General features: G+C 48.3%; 1 protein-coding gene across 6 annotated transcripts in view; it reads left to right on the top strand.

Moving 5' to 3' along the window:
- Positions 1-17,787, top strand: part of RPH3A (rabphilin 3A) — a 272,724-nt gene that overhangs the window by 220,542 nt on the left and 34,395 nt on the right. For all 6 annotated transcript variants that reach the window (XM_042234677.2, XM_060401249.1, XM_060401248.1 and 3 more), the window contains one exon: positions 4,100-4,246. In XM_042234677.2, coding sequence (XP_042090611.1) covers positions 4,100-4,246 — 147 coding nt within the window. The remainder of the gene's footprint in view (positions 1-4,099; positions 4,247-17,787) is intronic.

Here is a 17,787-nt window from a genome sequence, read left to right as displayed (position 1 = left end):
GTGTCTGTGAAAGGGTCTCTACTGGGTATATGGCCCAGCATCACATGTATGTTCTGTCTTGGTCCCTGAGCTGCTTTTTAAAGGCAGAAGATACATGGAGACTTCCGTGGTGGTTCAGACAGTAAAGAATCTGCCTGCAATGCAGAAGACCAGGTTTGATCCCTGGGTCAGGAAGATGCCCTGGAGAAGGGAATGGCAACCTGCTCCAGTATTCTTGCTTGAAGAATTCCATGGACAGAGGAGCTACAGTCCATGGTGTCACAAAGAGTCAGACATGACTGAGCAACTAACAATTTCACTTCGCTTTTAATACATGGAGGGGATCAGAAGAGAATGAAGAAAGAAGTGGGGATGAAGGCGGAAGAAGAGGGGTAGTTGAGACATCCATTTTCATGGAAAACCAGAGGGACCTGGGGAGGTGGCTGGATGAGGTTGTAACTAAGGCTCTTTGGGAAGGATGGGTGGTCTTCCTCATGCAGGAGTCCAGTGTGTGCTTTGCAATTGATGGGAAGAAACATCAGGCTGAGGGATATTAGCATACCTTGAGGAAGATCTTTCCAATAGAATGGCATAGACTCCTTATGAGAGAGTGAGGTCTTCATCACCGGGAGCATTCAAGCAAGGCTGGAAGGACCCCTGTGGGGAGGCTGTGTAAGACAGGCTTTCGGGTGATCCCCCATGGCCCTCCCCTCCTGGTGTTCATGTCTTTGTGTAACCTCCTTGCCTTGAGTATGGGCAGGACCAGGGTTGTGTTTCTAACCTATGGAATACTGCAAACAGGATGGGACCTCAGCCCTGTGATCACATCGTTATGTAAGACTCTGTTGCACTTGACTGGAGCTGCAGTCACCTTGCATACTTGATGAAGGAAGTGGCCCATGGGATGAAGTTGAAGTCCGCTTGGTTAGGAATTGCAGCCTGCCTCCAGGACATGGAGGTGACCTCTTGCCAACAGCCAACAAGAAGTTGGGGTCCTAGGTCACATGGCTGCTGGGAAATGAATTAGATTTACCTGGAAGCTTGTTCTTCCCCTAGAAAGCCTCCAGATGAAATCTGAGCCATCTGGAGCCATCTGGAATCTGACTCATCTGACATCTGATTGCAGCCTTGTAAGATGCTGTGCAGAGGACCCAAAGCCGTGCCTGGAGTCCCAACGTGGAAACTGTGACATAATAAATGTGTGTTGTGTAAAGCCCCTAAGTTTGTAATAACTGGTTATGCAACAATCGAAAATGAACATAGGCATTGTAGATGGGGCTTTGTTCCACCCTGTCTATATCCTCAGCTATGTTGATTTTTCCAATTATCTAATGATACTGAAGCTGAAGCTCCAGTACTTTGACCACCTGATATGAAGAGTCGACTCACTGGAAAAGACCCTGATGCTGGGAAAGATTGAGGGCAAGAGGAGAAGGGGACGACAGAGGATGAGATGGTTGGATGGATCACCGACTCAATGGACATGGGTTTGAGCAAACTCAAGGAGATAGAGAAGGACAGGGAAGCCTGGCATACTGAAGTTCATGGGGTCACAAAGAGACACGACTTAGCAACTGAACAACAACGCTACAGAACAAATCACATCAAGCGCAGTGGCTTAAACAGCAGTTACTGCTTATTACCTCTTGCAGATTTTGTGGGTAGATATTTGAGAGTGGCTTGACCAGGTGATCCTGGCAGAGCTGCAGTCATATGTCAGCTGGGGCTGAGGCCATCTGAAGATTTGACAAGGGCTAGAGGGTCACTGGCAAGTTTGTGCTGGCTATTGGGTGGCACGGAGAGGGGGCAGGGGCTCAGTTCCTCCCCACAGGGATGTTTGAGTGTCCTCATGACATGGCTTTTGACTTCCGCTAGACCGAATGACCCAAGAGACCAAGGCAGAAGTTGCAATGTCTTTCATGACCTAGCCTTGGAAGTCACCCACGGTCCCACCCATTGTATTTAGTTGGTCACACAGCACCAGCTGGGATTCAATGTGAAAAACACAGGAAGAGTGAATACCAGGAGGCAGATATCCCAGGGAACCACCTGGTAGACTGACTGCCATATTGATCTTTCTTCCATTGAGTGTGTTTAGCATTTGTCCATCCCCAGAGGCCCCTGATCCAAAGCAAGGTATGTTTCCATCCGGGTTTCCCCCGGCCGCTGTCTCCTCTTTCTTGCAAGATGTCTGCTTCCTTCCAGTTGCTTTTAAACTCTTCCTTCTCTGCTCTTCTGAACAAACCATCTAAGGTGGGAGGATGTGAGATGAGGCTGGGAGGGAGGAAGGGCTTTTAATTTTCAACTTTAAGTGTCAAAAGGCAATTTCATGCCTGCTGACGTGATTAGAGCAGTGGAAGTAATAAGGGCTGGCAGCTAATGGGGTGCTGGCTCCAGGGGATTCGTAATTACTGATTTTCCCCCCAACAGGGACAAGAATTTCTAGTGGTGTTGAGCTCTGCATTCCACTTGGGTGATGCCCCTCAGCGCCTCGGGGGTGGAGGATATTATTAGTGGAGAGAATGATAATTTGCCATAGACCGTAGCATTAGCTCTCTACCCAGCTCTGATCCTCTGCACCATCCCTGGGGCTACACGGATAGGCATTCAATTCACCTCATATTGGGGAGGTTAAGTGCGCAGGCTGCCCAGTTCTGAATTCCACCTCTGCCACTTCCCAGCCGTGCGACCTTGGGCAAGTTGTCTAATTTCTCCACACCCGAGTCTCCTCACCAGAAAATAGACAATAACCATCCCTGCCTTGTAGAAATGTGAGGATTAAATGAAGTAATGTGAGCCTCCAGGAGGCGCTATGTCAGTATTTGCTGCTGCTAAGTGGCTTCAGTCGTGTCCGACTCTTTGCCACCCCATGGACTGTAGCCTGCCAGGCTCCTCTGTCCATGGGATTCTCCAGGCAAGAATAATTGAGTGGGTTGCCATGCCCTCCTCCAGGAGATCTTCCCATCCCAGGAAACAAACCTACATCTCCTACATTTTCTGCATGGGCAGGCAGGTTCTTTACCACTAGCACCACCTGGGAAGTCCATGTCAGTATTTGCTTTTTTATTGAAACAAAAAAGTCAAGAAGACCACAGGATGGAACTTAAATGCTACAGGAGCTTTGGAGGCAGGAAATCTAGATGTTTGTGTGAAATGGAGAGATTTTTATAAAACTAGTTGGCAGCTAGTTTAAATTTGAAAAAAAAAAAATTCTGTGGCCAACACTAAACATATTTGTGCCAGGTAAGGGTTGGGGTCAACCTGGGATCCAGGGCTTCAGACTACTCTCCCAGAATCTTTTCCATTCCAGTTGTAGAAATCTACTGTTTGGACTCTTTTCCTGAGAACACCATTATCCTCCAGGTTTCCATGAAAAGTGAAAGTTGCTCAGTTGTGTCTGACTTTTTATAACCCCATCGACTGTAGCCCGCCAGGCTTCTCTGTCCATGGAATTCTTCAGGCCAGAATCCTGGAGTGGGTAGCCGTTCCCTTCTCCAAGGGGTCTTCCCAACCCAGGGATAGAAACCAGGTCTCCCACAGTACAGGCAGATTTTTTATTGTCTGAGCCACATGGGAAGCCCAGGTTTCCATGAACTGCCTGCAAATGTCAAGTCGAGAGTGTCTGCCACATGCTAAGCACTTAAGAAAAATAAACTCAGCAGAACCCTATGAAGGATGTATATGTTTCCCACTGTGTGTGTGTGTGTGTGTGTGTGTGTGTGTGTGTGTGTGTGCGTGCGCATGCTCAGTCGCTCAGTCACATCCTACTCTTTGCGACCCCGTGGACTGTAGCCCACTGGTATCCTCTGTCCATGGGATTTTCCTGGCAAGAATACTGGAGTGGGTTGCTATGTCCTCCTCCAGAGGAATATTCCTGACCCAGGAATTGAACCCCTATCTCCTGCATCTCCTGCATTGGCAGGTGGATTCTTTACCACCGTGCCACCTGCAAGGCCCCCATGTGCCCCATTGTAGAGGTAAGCAAACTGAGGCTCTGAGAGGTTGGGATTCTTTTGCCTGAAGGGATTTGAACTGAGGTTTACCAGACTCCAGAGGCTAGAGCCTAACCACAATGGCCTACTTTCTCTCCAGCCTCACGCCTTCCCAAATTACCTTTCAGGCTCCAGACAGGATGGTCTGTCCACCCCAGCGGTCAGCCAGACAGACAGAGGAAACAGGAAGAGCTGACAGATGAGGAGAAGGAAATCATCAACAGGGTGATTGCTCGTGCTGAGAAGATGGAAGAGATGGAACAGGAGCGAATCGGGTGAGGCCCCGTGCTTCCCTCCATCCTGGGAGGGCCTTGCTGCCCAGGGCGGGGTGCTGGGGGAGGGGACGGGGCAGGGCTGCCTTTGGTGTTTGTCATCTGTGATGCGCCGAGCCACCCACTCAGGCAGAGCTGGAATCCTCGGTGCAGGAGATGAGAGAGCCGGGAGAGGAGGAAAGAGAACAGGGGAGAGAGTGGGCTGGGGGCTGGCTGGGGAGAGGCGCGTCTGGGCGTCTCCATTAAAGATGGAGAAGGGGGGACCTTCTCAGGGGCAGATGGGAGATTGTCTCTGGAGGCTGGAGGTGTGTGTGTGAGCATGGGTGTCTCACTATTTCGGCTGCACAGAAATGTGTTCTAGTGACATAGGTCATGCAGGTTCCAGAATGTACAGCTGAGGGTGAGGTAAGGGGGAGCAAGTCTATGTCAAAGACACAGTCCGGGAAAGAGAGCACACGCCTGAAATGAACTATATGAGAGAACGGGAGAAATCCTTCCTAAAGGGGAGCCAGCGTGAGAGTAAGGCTGCAGAGATTAAGCTGGTGGGTCTGGATGCCAAGAACTCAGGGTTCCATCCCCACTGCCCGCTTACCAGCTGCAGCTCCCGTGCATGTTGCTTCACCCCCGGAGCCTTGGTTTGCTCTCTCTAAAATGCGGGAAATAAAAGTCATCGTCCCATAGGACAGTCATAAGGAGTGAAGTGATATTTGTATCTTTCCTGGCCCAGGCCTGGGCATTCAGTTCAGTCGCTCAGTGGTGTCCGACTCTTTGCGACCCCATGGACTGCAGCATGCCAGGCCTCCCTGTCCATCACCAACTCCCGGAATTTACTGAAACTCATGTCCATCGCGTCGGTGATGCCATCCAACCATCTCATGCTCTGTCATCCCCTTCTTTTCCCACCTTCAATCTTTCCCAGCATCAGGGTCTTTTCCAATGAGTTGGTTCTTTGCATCAAGTGGCCTGGGCATACTTTGCATTTAACGAATGGTAGGAGGGGGAGGAAAGTGGGGTTTGGAGGGTAGAGGTAACAAAAACACACAAGGGATGGAAGAGGATGTGTGGCGTGCGTGTGGCAGGGAGTGACAGCATCAGTGAGCCAGGGCAGTGTTAGAGAGAGAGGGAAGGCTAGCAGGTGGGCTTGGGAGGGGTGGATGGGGAAGTGAGAGGGGAAGCGAGCCTGGGAGAAGAGAAGAGTGAGTATGTGTGTGTTGGGGGTTGGGGGTTGCGGTTCATGGCATGGGTAGAGGTTTCCACTGCCAGGACTCAGGGAGGCCATCAAGCAGTCCTCCAAGACTGAACCTCAGATGGGAAATGGGAGGGGTCACCGAGATGTCACCTCCTTCCCAGACCTTTCTTCCCTGGGGCAGAGTGGGGAGCAGCCTTTGCTGACTGCTTGCAACTAGTTGGGCACTGGGGTGTCCATTCATCTCCCCGCCCATCCACTCAGCAGGGGGTTAACAAGATTCCTGGGTGGAAAATGATGTTCTGAACACACAGGAAGTGGGCGCCTTTGATTTGACCCTCTGCAGATCATTTTGTTCAGGGTGGGCTGGGGCCATCAGGGGTGATGTTGGCAAATGGCAGATAACCTGTGCCAGGCAGAGTCAGCTGGTGTTCAACCCTCCATCAGCTTCCTGAGTAGGTTGCTAATGGGGAGAGGTCTTGAGGGGCTTGCTTACAGGGCTGAGTTTTTATTTTGCTTTTAAAAAGATATATCAGGAATGAGGAGTTGTCCAGGCTGGAGGTCTTGTGAGTGTGTGGGTGTGAGCTTGAGTGTGTGTTCACTTCAACCAACAAGGGGCCTCAGCCTTGCAGAAAGGATATCCTTGCAGAAGGATATGGATGTTAAATTCTTGCTTCGAGGCAAGAACTTCCAACCTTTTTCCTACATAGCACTTTCCCACCAGCTAACACACTTTGTATTTTACGTTGAATTTGACTGTTGTGTGTCTCTCCCTATCAGATGATAAGATTCCTGAGTGTAGACACTGTTGCCTCTTTTGTTCACCATGGACTCCCCAGACCTAGTACACAGTAGGTGTGCAGTAAAGTATTTGTTGAGTGAGTGAGTGCTCCTCCCATCCACCCAAGTCGGTTTCTTTCTGCATCTCCTGTGGCCATGAGGCTGGAGAGCTTGGAATTTTGTAATCCAGGGTCCAAATTTCCAGAGAAGACACTACGACCGGCTGGTTTAGATTTATATCAGAATCTGTCCCTGTTAACTGGGCTGTCTTTGGGTGTGAATTAAGGGGATCTCTGTGAATTAAATGGATTCTAGCTTGAACATTCAAGATCAGGATAGACGGGCTCCCTGCCTTACCCCCATGTCCTCCTACATTGCCTGATCTGGTGACCTGGTGGAAGAGCACAGCAGTTAACCCCTGAGGCCCCAGAGTCAGAGAGACCTGGGTTCAAATTCCAGCCCTATTTCCTATCCCCTGTGTGACCTTACGCAAGCCACTTGAGCTCCTCCTTCCTCAATTTCCTCATCTGCAAAATGGGGAAGCTCTGCAGATCATTTTATTCCTGGATGGAAATGATGTTACGAACACACAGGAAGTAGGTGCCTTTGATTTGAACCTCTGCAGACCCTGATACCGGGAAAGATTGAAGGCAGGAGGAGAAGCGGGTGACAGAGGATGAGATGGTTGGATGGCATCATCGACTCAATGAACATGAGTTTGAGCAAACTCCAGGACATAGCGAAGGATAGGGAAGTTTGGTGTGCCGCATTCCAGGGGGTCACAAAGAGTCAGACACGACTTAGCGACTGAAGGACAACGAGAACAGGGATAACTTAGCACACACTTCTCTGGGAGTGTTTAATTCACATACAAAATATTTCATGGTGCCTGGCACAGAGCACATGCTCAGTTAATGGTGATGATCATTTAACAACGCATTTGCTGAAGAAATGCGTTTCTTTACACCGACCAAGGCCTCCGTTCTAGAATTATGCCCGAGACTGTGGTTTGGCAAGCCCCTGGTTTCCCCTGAAGGAGACCTGAGAGCCTCCCAGTGAAGCAGGGGCCAAGCCCATGGTGACAGAGTGTCCCCTTGCCGAGACACTACATTTTCTCATCCTGCCAGGAGGCAGGACAGTCCTGGAGGATTCTGGCTGCCGCTGTTTCCCCGCGCCCTTCCAGCTGCCAGCCCTCGCTGGTAGCATTGCCAGAGGCAAACCATGCTATTTGTGTCTTATGAGCTCGAACCTGCCCTCATTCCTGTTCAACACACGCATCCCTGGGAGGGGATCAGAGTGGAGTCAGATGAAAGGAGAGCGACACATCAGACGCAGAGTGAGGCTGAACACGGGGTGCCATCGGGTCTCCCCCTCCAGAACCTGAGGCTCAGTTAATGAGTCTTGGGGGCTTCAGTTCCCCACCCATCCAGTAAGGCAGGTCAGCCTGGGTCTCAGAACCCTTCCTGATCCAACTGTGAAGTATTTGGGAGTGTCTGCTGGAGGACCCTGTGCCATGTTATTGGCCGCCCCCCTCAGCAAATGAGCTCTTTCCATTAAACCTGTGGATATAACTGTGTCCCCCTCTGGGTCCGGACACCAGCTCTGTGATGCTGAACTTCCTTTTCTGTTACCTAACAGTCTTCTGAGAGACATGCAAAGTCATTGTTTACATAATAAGCAATCATTATAATGGGTACCATTTATAGGCTGAGTATTTACTGTGTGCCAAACACTGAATCTAAAAACTTCATATAGGCTTAACTCATTAACTGCTCCTCTCAGCCAGATCAAGTAGTATCTATTATTATTCTCACTTTGCAGCTGAGGAAACTGAGGCTTAGAAAATCTAGGTCACTTATCCAAGGTCACACAGAGCTAAGAGACATGTCCCTTTCTGGCTGACTCTCAGAATTATGCTCCTAACTATTAGGTGTCTTTCCTGAAGGCCTGGCCTCAAATTGTTAGACTCTACAGAATATGGGAACATTTAAAGCTTGGGTTTGGAGGGGACATTGGAGAAGGAAATGGCAACCCACTCCAGTACTCCTGCCTGGAAAATTCCACGGATGGAGGAGCCTGGTAGGCTACAGTCCATGGGGTCAAAAACAGTTGGACATGACTGACCAACTTCACTCACTTTTGGGGGAGTTAGAAGCTAGAATCCCTTCTGTACTGGCCCAGTGATTCCTTCCCAGTGATCTTACTAACCTGTTTATACCTCCAAAGCTGTCAGAACTTGTCTCCATGGTCCTAAGGCTGTGGAGAATTCCAAGTGAGAATCAGCCCCGGTTGTCCCAGGAGGCGCTGCCTCCCTGGGGTGGTTTAGCTAGAGTTAGATGCCCCAGGGAGTCCCAGGAGATGCAGCTGGCTAGAGCTGGTTCTCGCCTTGGAGCCTCTTTGCTTTTGACCAAGAGGATGTGTAAACCTTCACTCACTACTCAGCCCTCAATCAAGCTCCGCTGTCTTCAGCATTCCTGGAGGGAAGGATGACACCCAGAAGGGAAATCCATTAAAGAGACTCATTTTGCCCCACATTCCTTATTCAAGGCTGCGTGGGATCTCAGAATTTATTTTGCCTGCCCTGACTGCTGTAAACTTTCTATATTAGTTGGGACATTTGCCTTGCAAGAAAGGAAATTAATTCCAGCTAGACTGTTTGAGTTATCTGTGACTGCATCACACACCACCCGACACTTACTGACTGCCAACAACCACAGTTTACTATTTTTCATGATTCTGCGGGTTAAGAATTTAGGCAGATTGATTGATTTTCTGCTCTGTGTAGCATGGGCAAGGGGTCACTCATTCAACTGCATTCAGTGAGTGACTGGGTTGGACTGGAAGGGCCAGGAAAGCTCCAATCCTTTCACACAGTGTGCTCTGCATGGCCCCTCTATTTCCAAGAAATCTTTCCTTATTCAGTTGTCTGACCTGAGTTCCTTTACCTGGCAAAGAAAGCAAAGATGGAAGTCATCGGGATTCTTAACAGCTAGGTCTGGGACTGGTAGAGCATCACTCCACTGGGTTCTACTGGAGAGGAGAAAGAGAGCCACCTCTTCCTGGAAGAATGACTTAAGACGCATCCAGGGGAGGAAGCTGTAAATGGGAGTTTTCTTTGGAGATTCTACTCCATTAGGCAAAAAGGGGAATTGAATACAAGGTTTCAGAGGTATCTCAAGGGATCCAAGGACAGGGACACAGCCTAGACTCATGAAAGTTCTGCTTCTCATCCACATCTTAGAAAATATAGTCACATACTATACCTCTTCAAGTTGTTATACTTCTTCTTAGCCCTAATTCCAAATTCCCAAGAAAGAAACTCCGATTGGTCCAGGTCACCCTGAGTGCCTGCCTCTCATCCAATCAGCCGTGACCAGAGGTGCCAGGCTATACAAACAAGGATGCTGAGCTTCTCAAGAGAGTGCCAAGGTCCTTTGTGAACTGAACAGACACCCAGAGGGTGCCCACAGGACTTTTAAAGCATATTAAATCTGGAATTAAACATTTGCCTGGGGAAACTTGTGTGTGCAGGGTTTGTTTTTGTTTTGTTTCCCTAGTAGGTTCCTCCATGTCTTTATCATATTTCTTTCTTTCAGAGCCTCTCAAAGGCATTTGCTCACATATTCTGTCTGCAAGGGGACAGGCAGCCTGGTGGTTTCCTTTCGAGGTTGATGTTCCTCAACAGATGGATCCGAAGAAGTAATTAGGATCTGTCATTAACCTTGGTGTCCAAACACTGTGATGGAGGAGGAAGTCAAAGAGACACCAGGAGACCTGTTGTTGACAAAATCTGTTGGATTTCTGTCACCTCTCCATCTCAGTTCCACCATCCCCTATAGTCTTAGCCCAGAATTTTTCTCGAAGTGTGGACAGAGGGAGAAGTGAGTAATAATGCTTGGAATTGCTGCATCTAATTAGCTAGGCATCTTTCCTATGGCTTGACAAGCTGACAGCAAGCCAGGTCATCTTCTCCTCCCTGCTACTTTTTTCTTTTTTTTTAACTTGGGGTCCTAGACATTCTGTGGATAGAACTCAGGGCTTCTGGGGCATCCTGATATTATAAACATAGTTATCTGTGTGTATGTGTTCATTTTTAAGAAGAAATATTCATAGATGTCATCAGGTTTGGGGGGATTCTGAACCCCCAAATGTTGAGAAACACTGAATAGTACCTCAGTTTTTCAAGGGATCAGATTAACACTTTCTTATGTCCATGCATCCTTAATAATATATGGAATCTGTTTGCACAGGATGAAAACAGTGAGTGAATGAATGAACGTCGCTCAGTCATGTCTGACTATTTGCGACCCCATGGACTATACAGTACTGAAGTGGATAGCTGTTCCCTTCTCCAGGGGATCTTCCCAACCCAGGGATCAATCCCAGGTCTCCCCCATTGCAGGCAGATTCTTTACCAGCTGGGCCACCAGGGAAGACCAAGAATACTGGAGTGGATAGCTGTTCCCTTCTCCAGGGGGTCTTCCCAACCCAGGGATCAAACCCAGGTCTCCCCAATTGCAGGCAGATTCTTTACCAGCTGAGCCACCAGGGAAGCCCAAGAATACTGGAGTGGGTTGAACCGAGGTCTCCTGCATTGCAGGCAGATTCTTTACCAGCTGAGCTATATGGGAAGCCCCCAGTGAACACAGATGTCTTCCTAATTCGTTAAGCAGTCCAGTGCCTGGCATAAGAAGAAGAGAGCAAATGAATGCATGTTGGATAATTCTAAACCCAACTGACTAAGTCTGTCATTGAATGATTTTAACTTTGAGATTTATCAGACTTCATCTATAAAATGGGGAGTTGGAGTTGGACTATGTCCATCTCCAAATCCATCTAGCCCAAGGTTCTTGAACCTTGGCACTATTTACATCTGGAGACAGATAATTCTTTCTGATGGGTGTAGTTCTGTGCCCTGAATTTTTTAGCAGCTCCCTCTGGCTCCTTCCAACTGGATGCCTGTGGTAACTGGGACTGTTACCAAGCTGTGACAATCCAAAATGTCTCCCAACATTGCCAGATGCCCCCCTGAGGGGCAAAATCATGTCCCGTTGAGAATCACTGCTCTAGCCTTCTTGCTGAGTGACTCAAAAAAGGAAGAAGAAACAAATGAGAATTTTCCTGCAACCATAACTCAACTTCTAGGGAAATAATAGTTCACCCTTACAAAGCACCATGTGTTGGCAGTATACTCAAAGTTTTATGCAGATTCATCTATGTAACCCTCTCAACAGCTTTATGCATTAAGCCATATTATTATCATTCCTATTTTACAGATGAGGCAACTGAGGCACAGAGAGGTTAAGCAACTTCCCAGGGTTGCACAGCTAATAAGCAATACAACTGGGATTGCAAACCCAGACTGGCTGGCTTCAGAGTTAGATGCCTATTCTGCTATTCTATAGAGAGATTTAAGCTATGGTTTTTCCAGTAGTCATGTATGGATGTGAGAGTTGGACCATAAAGAAAACTGAATACCCAAGAATTGATGCTTTTGAACTGTGGTGTTGGAGAAGACTCTTGAGAGTCCCTTGGACTGCAAGGAGATCAAACCAGTCAATCCTAAAGGAAATCAGCCCTGAATGTTCATTGGAAGGACTGATGCTAAAGCTGAAGCTCCAATACTTTGGCCACATGATGCGAAGAACTGACTCATTGGAAAAGACCCTGATGCTGGGAAAGATTGAAGGCGGGAGGAGAAGGGGATGACAGAGGATGAGATGGTTGAATGGCATCACTGACTCGATGGCCATGAGTTTGAGCAAGCTCTGGGAGTTGGTGATGGACAGGGAAGCCTGGCGTGCTGCAGTCCATAGCATTGCAAAGAGTTGAACATGGCTAAGTGACTGAACTGAACTGACTGATAGAGAGATAATCATTTATAGCCAAGCATTCTATTAGGAACTTTCAAATATGTTGCATTACCTTTGATCCCTACTGTGTCCTCTCAGAGTGAGAGACTACTGTCTTTACTTCACAGATGAGATAACCGAAGTTCAGAGAGGTTAAATAAGGCACTTGCCCAGGGGTACACAGTCTTTTCATGGCCAAACCAAACTCTGAACTTGAATCTGTCTTTCCACATTATCTTATTGCCTTTCAGAGGTGCAGGTAGGAAAGGCAATTGACAAATGACTTCAGAGCTTCAGGGAAGTCAATAATTTACAGGGTGTCTCATATATTCACTCAGGTTAAAAGATTCAGTGTCACACACTTCTTCCTACAGTGGGGCAGTTCACCCTTCTCCACTGTCCCTTGTGGGCCTCAGCATCATATTCTCTCAACCCTACTTTCCATGACAAGAAAGGGCAGGTGCAGGAGTTAGAAGGGGCCCCAACTGTAAGCACTGAAAAGAAACAAAGGCTTCGTTCTTCCAAAGTGGGTAACAGCGTCCAAGTAGCTAGACCCAGCCTCCAGTCCCATCTCGGGGACCTGCTGGCTGTGTGCCCTTGGTAAGTGACTTCCTGTCTGTGTGCCTCATTCCCCGCCCCCCAGCCCCCCATAAAATGGGAGTGAATAATAGAACTGACCTCACAGGTTGTATGGCTTAAGGAAAACAATGCGCAAGGAATGCTTAGCACAGCACCAGATAACTGGTGCTATTATTGGGTTTAAATGACCCACTTCCTTGCCTGGCTGACTACATTAGCCCCGCGGAGCCCTCGGGCTTTCTCTAGTGGCTCCAACACTGACCCGGTGTGACCCCCTTCCCCAAAGTGCTGGGGTCCAGGCAGGAATCCCACTGACCAATCCATCAAGGAGAGAGAGTAGGATCAACAGCTCCCCAGCAAGTGACGGTAATAAACAGCAGTAGAGATTAATGAGTCTGAACTGCGCGCACCCTGCATGCCAGCAGCATGGCTTCATGACGGAGGGACTTAGTCATTTAAGGACAGGTTCCCGAGAGACCTTGGCGTTGGAGTCTCAGACCAGCCCCCTTCAGAGCAGCCATGTTCACAGTCTAGATGACCCAGTCTAGACTTCAGGAAATGCCAAGTCTAATAAACCTAGTGGTAGCATCTCCCCACTTGGCAATGGGGTGATGGGGAAAGCAGCATGCCCCTGGAATTAATGGTGTGTGTACGTGAGGGAGAGAGACAACACGACGCACTCTGTCGCTCCACTGCGTCTTCTGAACCGTCGTGCCGTGACGCTCCATCGAGGCTCTAAAGGCAGCTGTCTGTCTCCGCACCATCAGTGATGGAGGCCCAGCTTTTCGCCATTCTCCCCACCGGTTCAGGGACCAGCACGTAAAACCAGCACACCTTCACAGGCAGGGTGTTCTCAGCTCTGCAGCTCACTCCTTCAAACCTACTTTCTGGAGCAGCTGTACATCTGTTAGGCTTCTCTTCAGCATTCATCAAGATGTTGCAGCACTGCTGGTTTGAAAGCTCTAAAGCAGTTGCCTGAACATTTCTGGGGCCAATTTGGATTTTTTGGAGGGAGCCTGAGCTCAACGAACAAGCACTGTCAGATCTGCAGTTGGCTGGTATCCTTGTCTGCAGAAGGCAGCCAACTAGGGCTAGGCTCCTTGCAAAAGCAGAGTGTGTACAGCCATGTGTGTGTGCAAGCATGCTCTGTATGCAGGTGACAATCACACCCATGCTCCTGTGTGGTTGTGTGTTCCATCTGTGTGTCTGGTTAGAGATGGGCACATGAGTTCTGTCAGTTTCTAGTCACGGCAGCCCCTTTAAAAGCTTTAGAAAGATGGATTTCATGTGCAGATTTTAGCACCCTGGTTACACAGAAAAAAAAATGTGAGCATAGGGAGCTATTAAAGCCACAAATTTCCAGAAGAAATAATTAGCAGCAGCCACAACTGAGTAGTTACCGTGTTCCGGGCATTTTACAAACACTCTCGTTTTATCTTTGCAACAATTCCAGGAGGCAAGCACTTTGTTTTCATTAAATTTACAGATGGAAAACAGAAGCTCAGAAAGGTTATATAACTTTCTTAAAGTCTCAGAGCCAGGAAATCGCAAAGTCCAAAGTCCAAAGCCCAAAGTCCACTTGCACCCAAGCAAGGTCACTGCAGAATGGACACCCCAACTCCTGCATCATAAGTGCCTCACATTTCTTAATTCTGAAAGAGTGTGTGTGTGTGTGTGTCTTTGCACGCGCGCGCGCGTGTTCATGTGCGTGTGCATGTGTGGAGAGAGTCTATGTTTTCCTGGAGTTGAGTACCCAGAGAAGGTGATCAGAAACTCACAGAGTCCAAAAACTTGATTTGTCTGACATCCACAGCCAGGCAGGGAGGAACTGCCCAAACCTTGCTTCAGAGAAGAGGACCTGAATCTGATTCTGACCTTAACCAGGTAGAAACAGAACTTGCATGCCAGATGGGGCAGGAATATAGGTGTAGTGGGTAGAATAATGCTACCCTGCAAAGATGTTTACATCCTAACCCCTGGAACCTGTGACTGTTACCTCCCATGGCCAAAGAGACTTTGCAGGTATGATTAAGAATCTGGAGATACAGAGATTACCCTGGAATAGCCAATATAATCACATGGGTCCTTATAAGAGAGAGGTGGGAGGGTAACAGCAAGCTTGGCAAATGCTACCCTGCTGGCTGAAGATGGAGGGAGAGGCCACAAGCCAAGGAATGTGGGCAGCCTCTAGAAGTTAGAAAAGGCAAGGAACAGGTGTTCTAGAGCTTCCAGGAAGAAGGCAGCCCTGCCTGCCAGTACCTTGACTAAGTGAAACCTGTGTCAGGTATGTAATCTCTAGGACCCTTATGCTGTCATAAGCCACTAAGCTGTAATTTGTGACAGCGGCACTAAGAAGCTAGCACAGAGGGACTCCTGAAGCCAGCTAGCAGGCAGTGGCATCTCATGGGCTTCCCACTAGTGTACCCTTTCACCACTGAATTAGAGCCACTGGGGACAATCTTATAGTTTCAAGAGACCTGGTCCACTCCCATGTGTAGACAAAGTCTGGTGACCTGCCTGCCTTATTCCACCTAGAACCACTTTGGCATTTGAAACTCACTGTTCCAAGACTGCAGGGGCTCCATCATATGTCCATGCATTGTCTCAAAATGGGGGAAGTTGGGTTTCCTCTACCTAAAGCCCTTTCATGCTTTCCCATCACTGTTAGACTTAAGACTTTGAGGGAATGGCCCCTGCCCATCTCTCCAGCCTCATCTTCTGCCGTCCCGCCCGAGGGCTGTTAAGCAACTCTCAACTCCCTTGCACTTGCTGTTCCTTCTTCTTCCAGTGCTTTTCCTCACCCTCTTTCCTGGTCCAGCTCCTCTTTATCCTCAGGTCTCATTTCAGTGGTCACTTTCTCTGAGGCCCCATCCTACTTAATGTCCCTCCCTCTGAGTTCTCACAGTTGCCCGTGCTTGTTCTGCAGAATACTGACTCTGAGCCTAATTATGATGATCGATGTGATCATTTGAAAAATGCCCGAGTCTCTCACTAGAATGCCAGCTCCGCGACGGCAGGCGCCTCATCTGTTTTGCTCCCCGCTGTGTCCCCGCTGTCTACTGTCACGTAGTAGCTTCTCCATAAATATTCGTCACGTGAATGAATAGCCCATTTGCGTCTATTTGGACAGCAAGGTCAGAGCACCTCGGGAATCCACTTCCCACCACCTCCAGGGGTTGTCTGTTGGTGCCCAGAGGAGGAGACCATTAACCTTTCTGGTGCCTCCGGAAACATCCTGGGAAACGGGAGATGCCCACCCAACTTCACTGAATAACCATCAGCTCCCCTTAAGCACCCAGCCTGGTGATGGACGGGTTTCCTGGATCTGAGGCATGAGTAGGAATCATAAAGTTAATCAGGCATGTAAAGACACAACTAGAGAGTGACAGCCACGTACAGTGTCCAGCTAATTGGGCGCTTAATGTGGAGACATTAGACAGGCAAACAAAGCCAGCCTGCCAGTGCGGATGGGTCTTCTCTCTGTCAGTGAAAGTCCTTCAGTTTCAAAACACAAGGAGAAATCTTGATGCTCCAGCCTCAGCATCTGAGAATCCCTGAATGTTGCCCAGGGGAGGAAGCTTGAGGTGCATCTCATCTAACTGCTCACATTATTGTTTGGGGTGAAAGCACGCAGAGCGCAAAGCTTTTTCTAGGTCATTGACTGGATAAGGGGTAGGATTTAAGGCCATGGCTTTTAACCGTTGGCTTACATGTTATCTATCTCCAAAAATGCTAATTTTATCGTCTAACATAAAGTAGCTCATGTTTATTACATAAAGTTAAAGTATAGAGGAGTCCAGCTAACTGGGTGCTTAAGGGAAGAGGGTAGCACAGGTATAAAAGAAAGGGGGGGGAAAAGTTACTCATAATCCCACCGCCTGGAAATAATCATTGTGAATATTTCAGTGTGTTTCTTTCATAATTTTTTTTCCCCTGGTGCACACTAGGCAAATGTATTCAGATGAGCATGTTCCAAACCCAGCCTTACATCACGATCACAGTTCTGCACGGATTTGGGGGATTTTCCTCCACTTAACATAATGCGGAGAGCATTTTCTCATGTGGTTTGTCCCACTGCTTCCTTCCCCACTGAAGCATTTCTCAAAATGTGGCCAAAAATTCACCAGCACCCATAGGATCCCATAGGGAGCTACTCCAAACTACAGACACTTGGAACCCATCCCAGTCCCACAGAATCTGAATGTTGAACACTCTTCTAGGGTAATCTAGACGGACCATCCATTTGCAGAACATACCCCCATGCAGTGGCTCTCAACAGGACCACAGGCTGAAATACTGGTTTCCGGGTGTAATCAAATCCATAACTGAGAAGTTTTAGAGCTGGGGCCCCAGGCATTTTTTTTTTTTTCAATTCTTCTGGGTCATTAACATGCATTGAGGGTTACAGGCATCCTTCATAGTGCATATAGGACTTTCCTGCCAAGCCTGGTAACAAGAAACATTCCTTATGGGGTGAAGAAACTGAAATGTTTGATCACCAGGATAAAGACCCATCTATGATTCATGGTCTTCATGACATCATTTGGACTTAGTTCCCTGCAAAGTTTTATTTCCAAATTTATGCTCCTTGGCTATTCAGGCCCTCCCTGTTGAGGCCCTAGCATCTGTGGCTGCAGAGAGGTTGTCCGAATGGTCAGGCTACAGGAAACACCCCCACACCTGCCACCCTGCTCATCCCTGTCTTTGAGCAGAGAAGGAAGGTCTGCCCAACCCTACTCCACTACCCTCTCTCTTTATTGGTCTGTACTGAATTCACAAATAACAAGGGGTCGCTATGCTGAGAGATCTGGATAACGATCTTCAATCTGTTTTTCCATGCCATTTGCTGCCACTGATAGAAGCTAATGAGACACTCCCAGTACAGTGCGTGTTAATGGGGCCTTTTGGAGTTGAGGACTGAATGATGGAAGGAGCAAGCATCTTGAGAGGGATGCAAGAGTGTGGGTTTGCAAGTGGCAGCAGGTGAGCCTTCTAGGTTTCCTGAGTAGAGCATGCTGCAGTTTAGAATTGGGTCATCTAGCCCATGCTCTCTTCCTGAGCTGGGTTGGCAAAGCTTGACTTGAGGCAGGAGGCCACGAGGGGATTTCATGGAAAGCAAAGATGGTTCACTGGCTCAGAGAACTAGA

Source organism: Ovis aries, chromosome 17, assembly GCF_016772045.2.
Source record: "Ovis aries strain OAR_USU_Benz2616 breed Rambouillet chromosome 17, ARS-UI_Ramb_v3.0, whole genome shotgun sequence".
Taxonomy (NCBI): Eukaryota; Metazoa; Chordata; class Mammalia; order Artiodactyla; family Bovidae; genus Ovis; species Ovis aries.
This window is presented reverse-complemented; position numbering and strand designations above follow the sequence as displayed.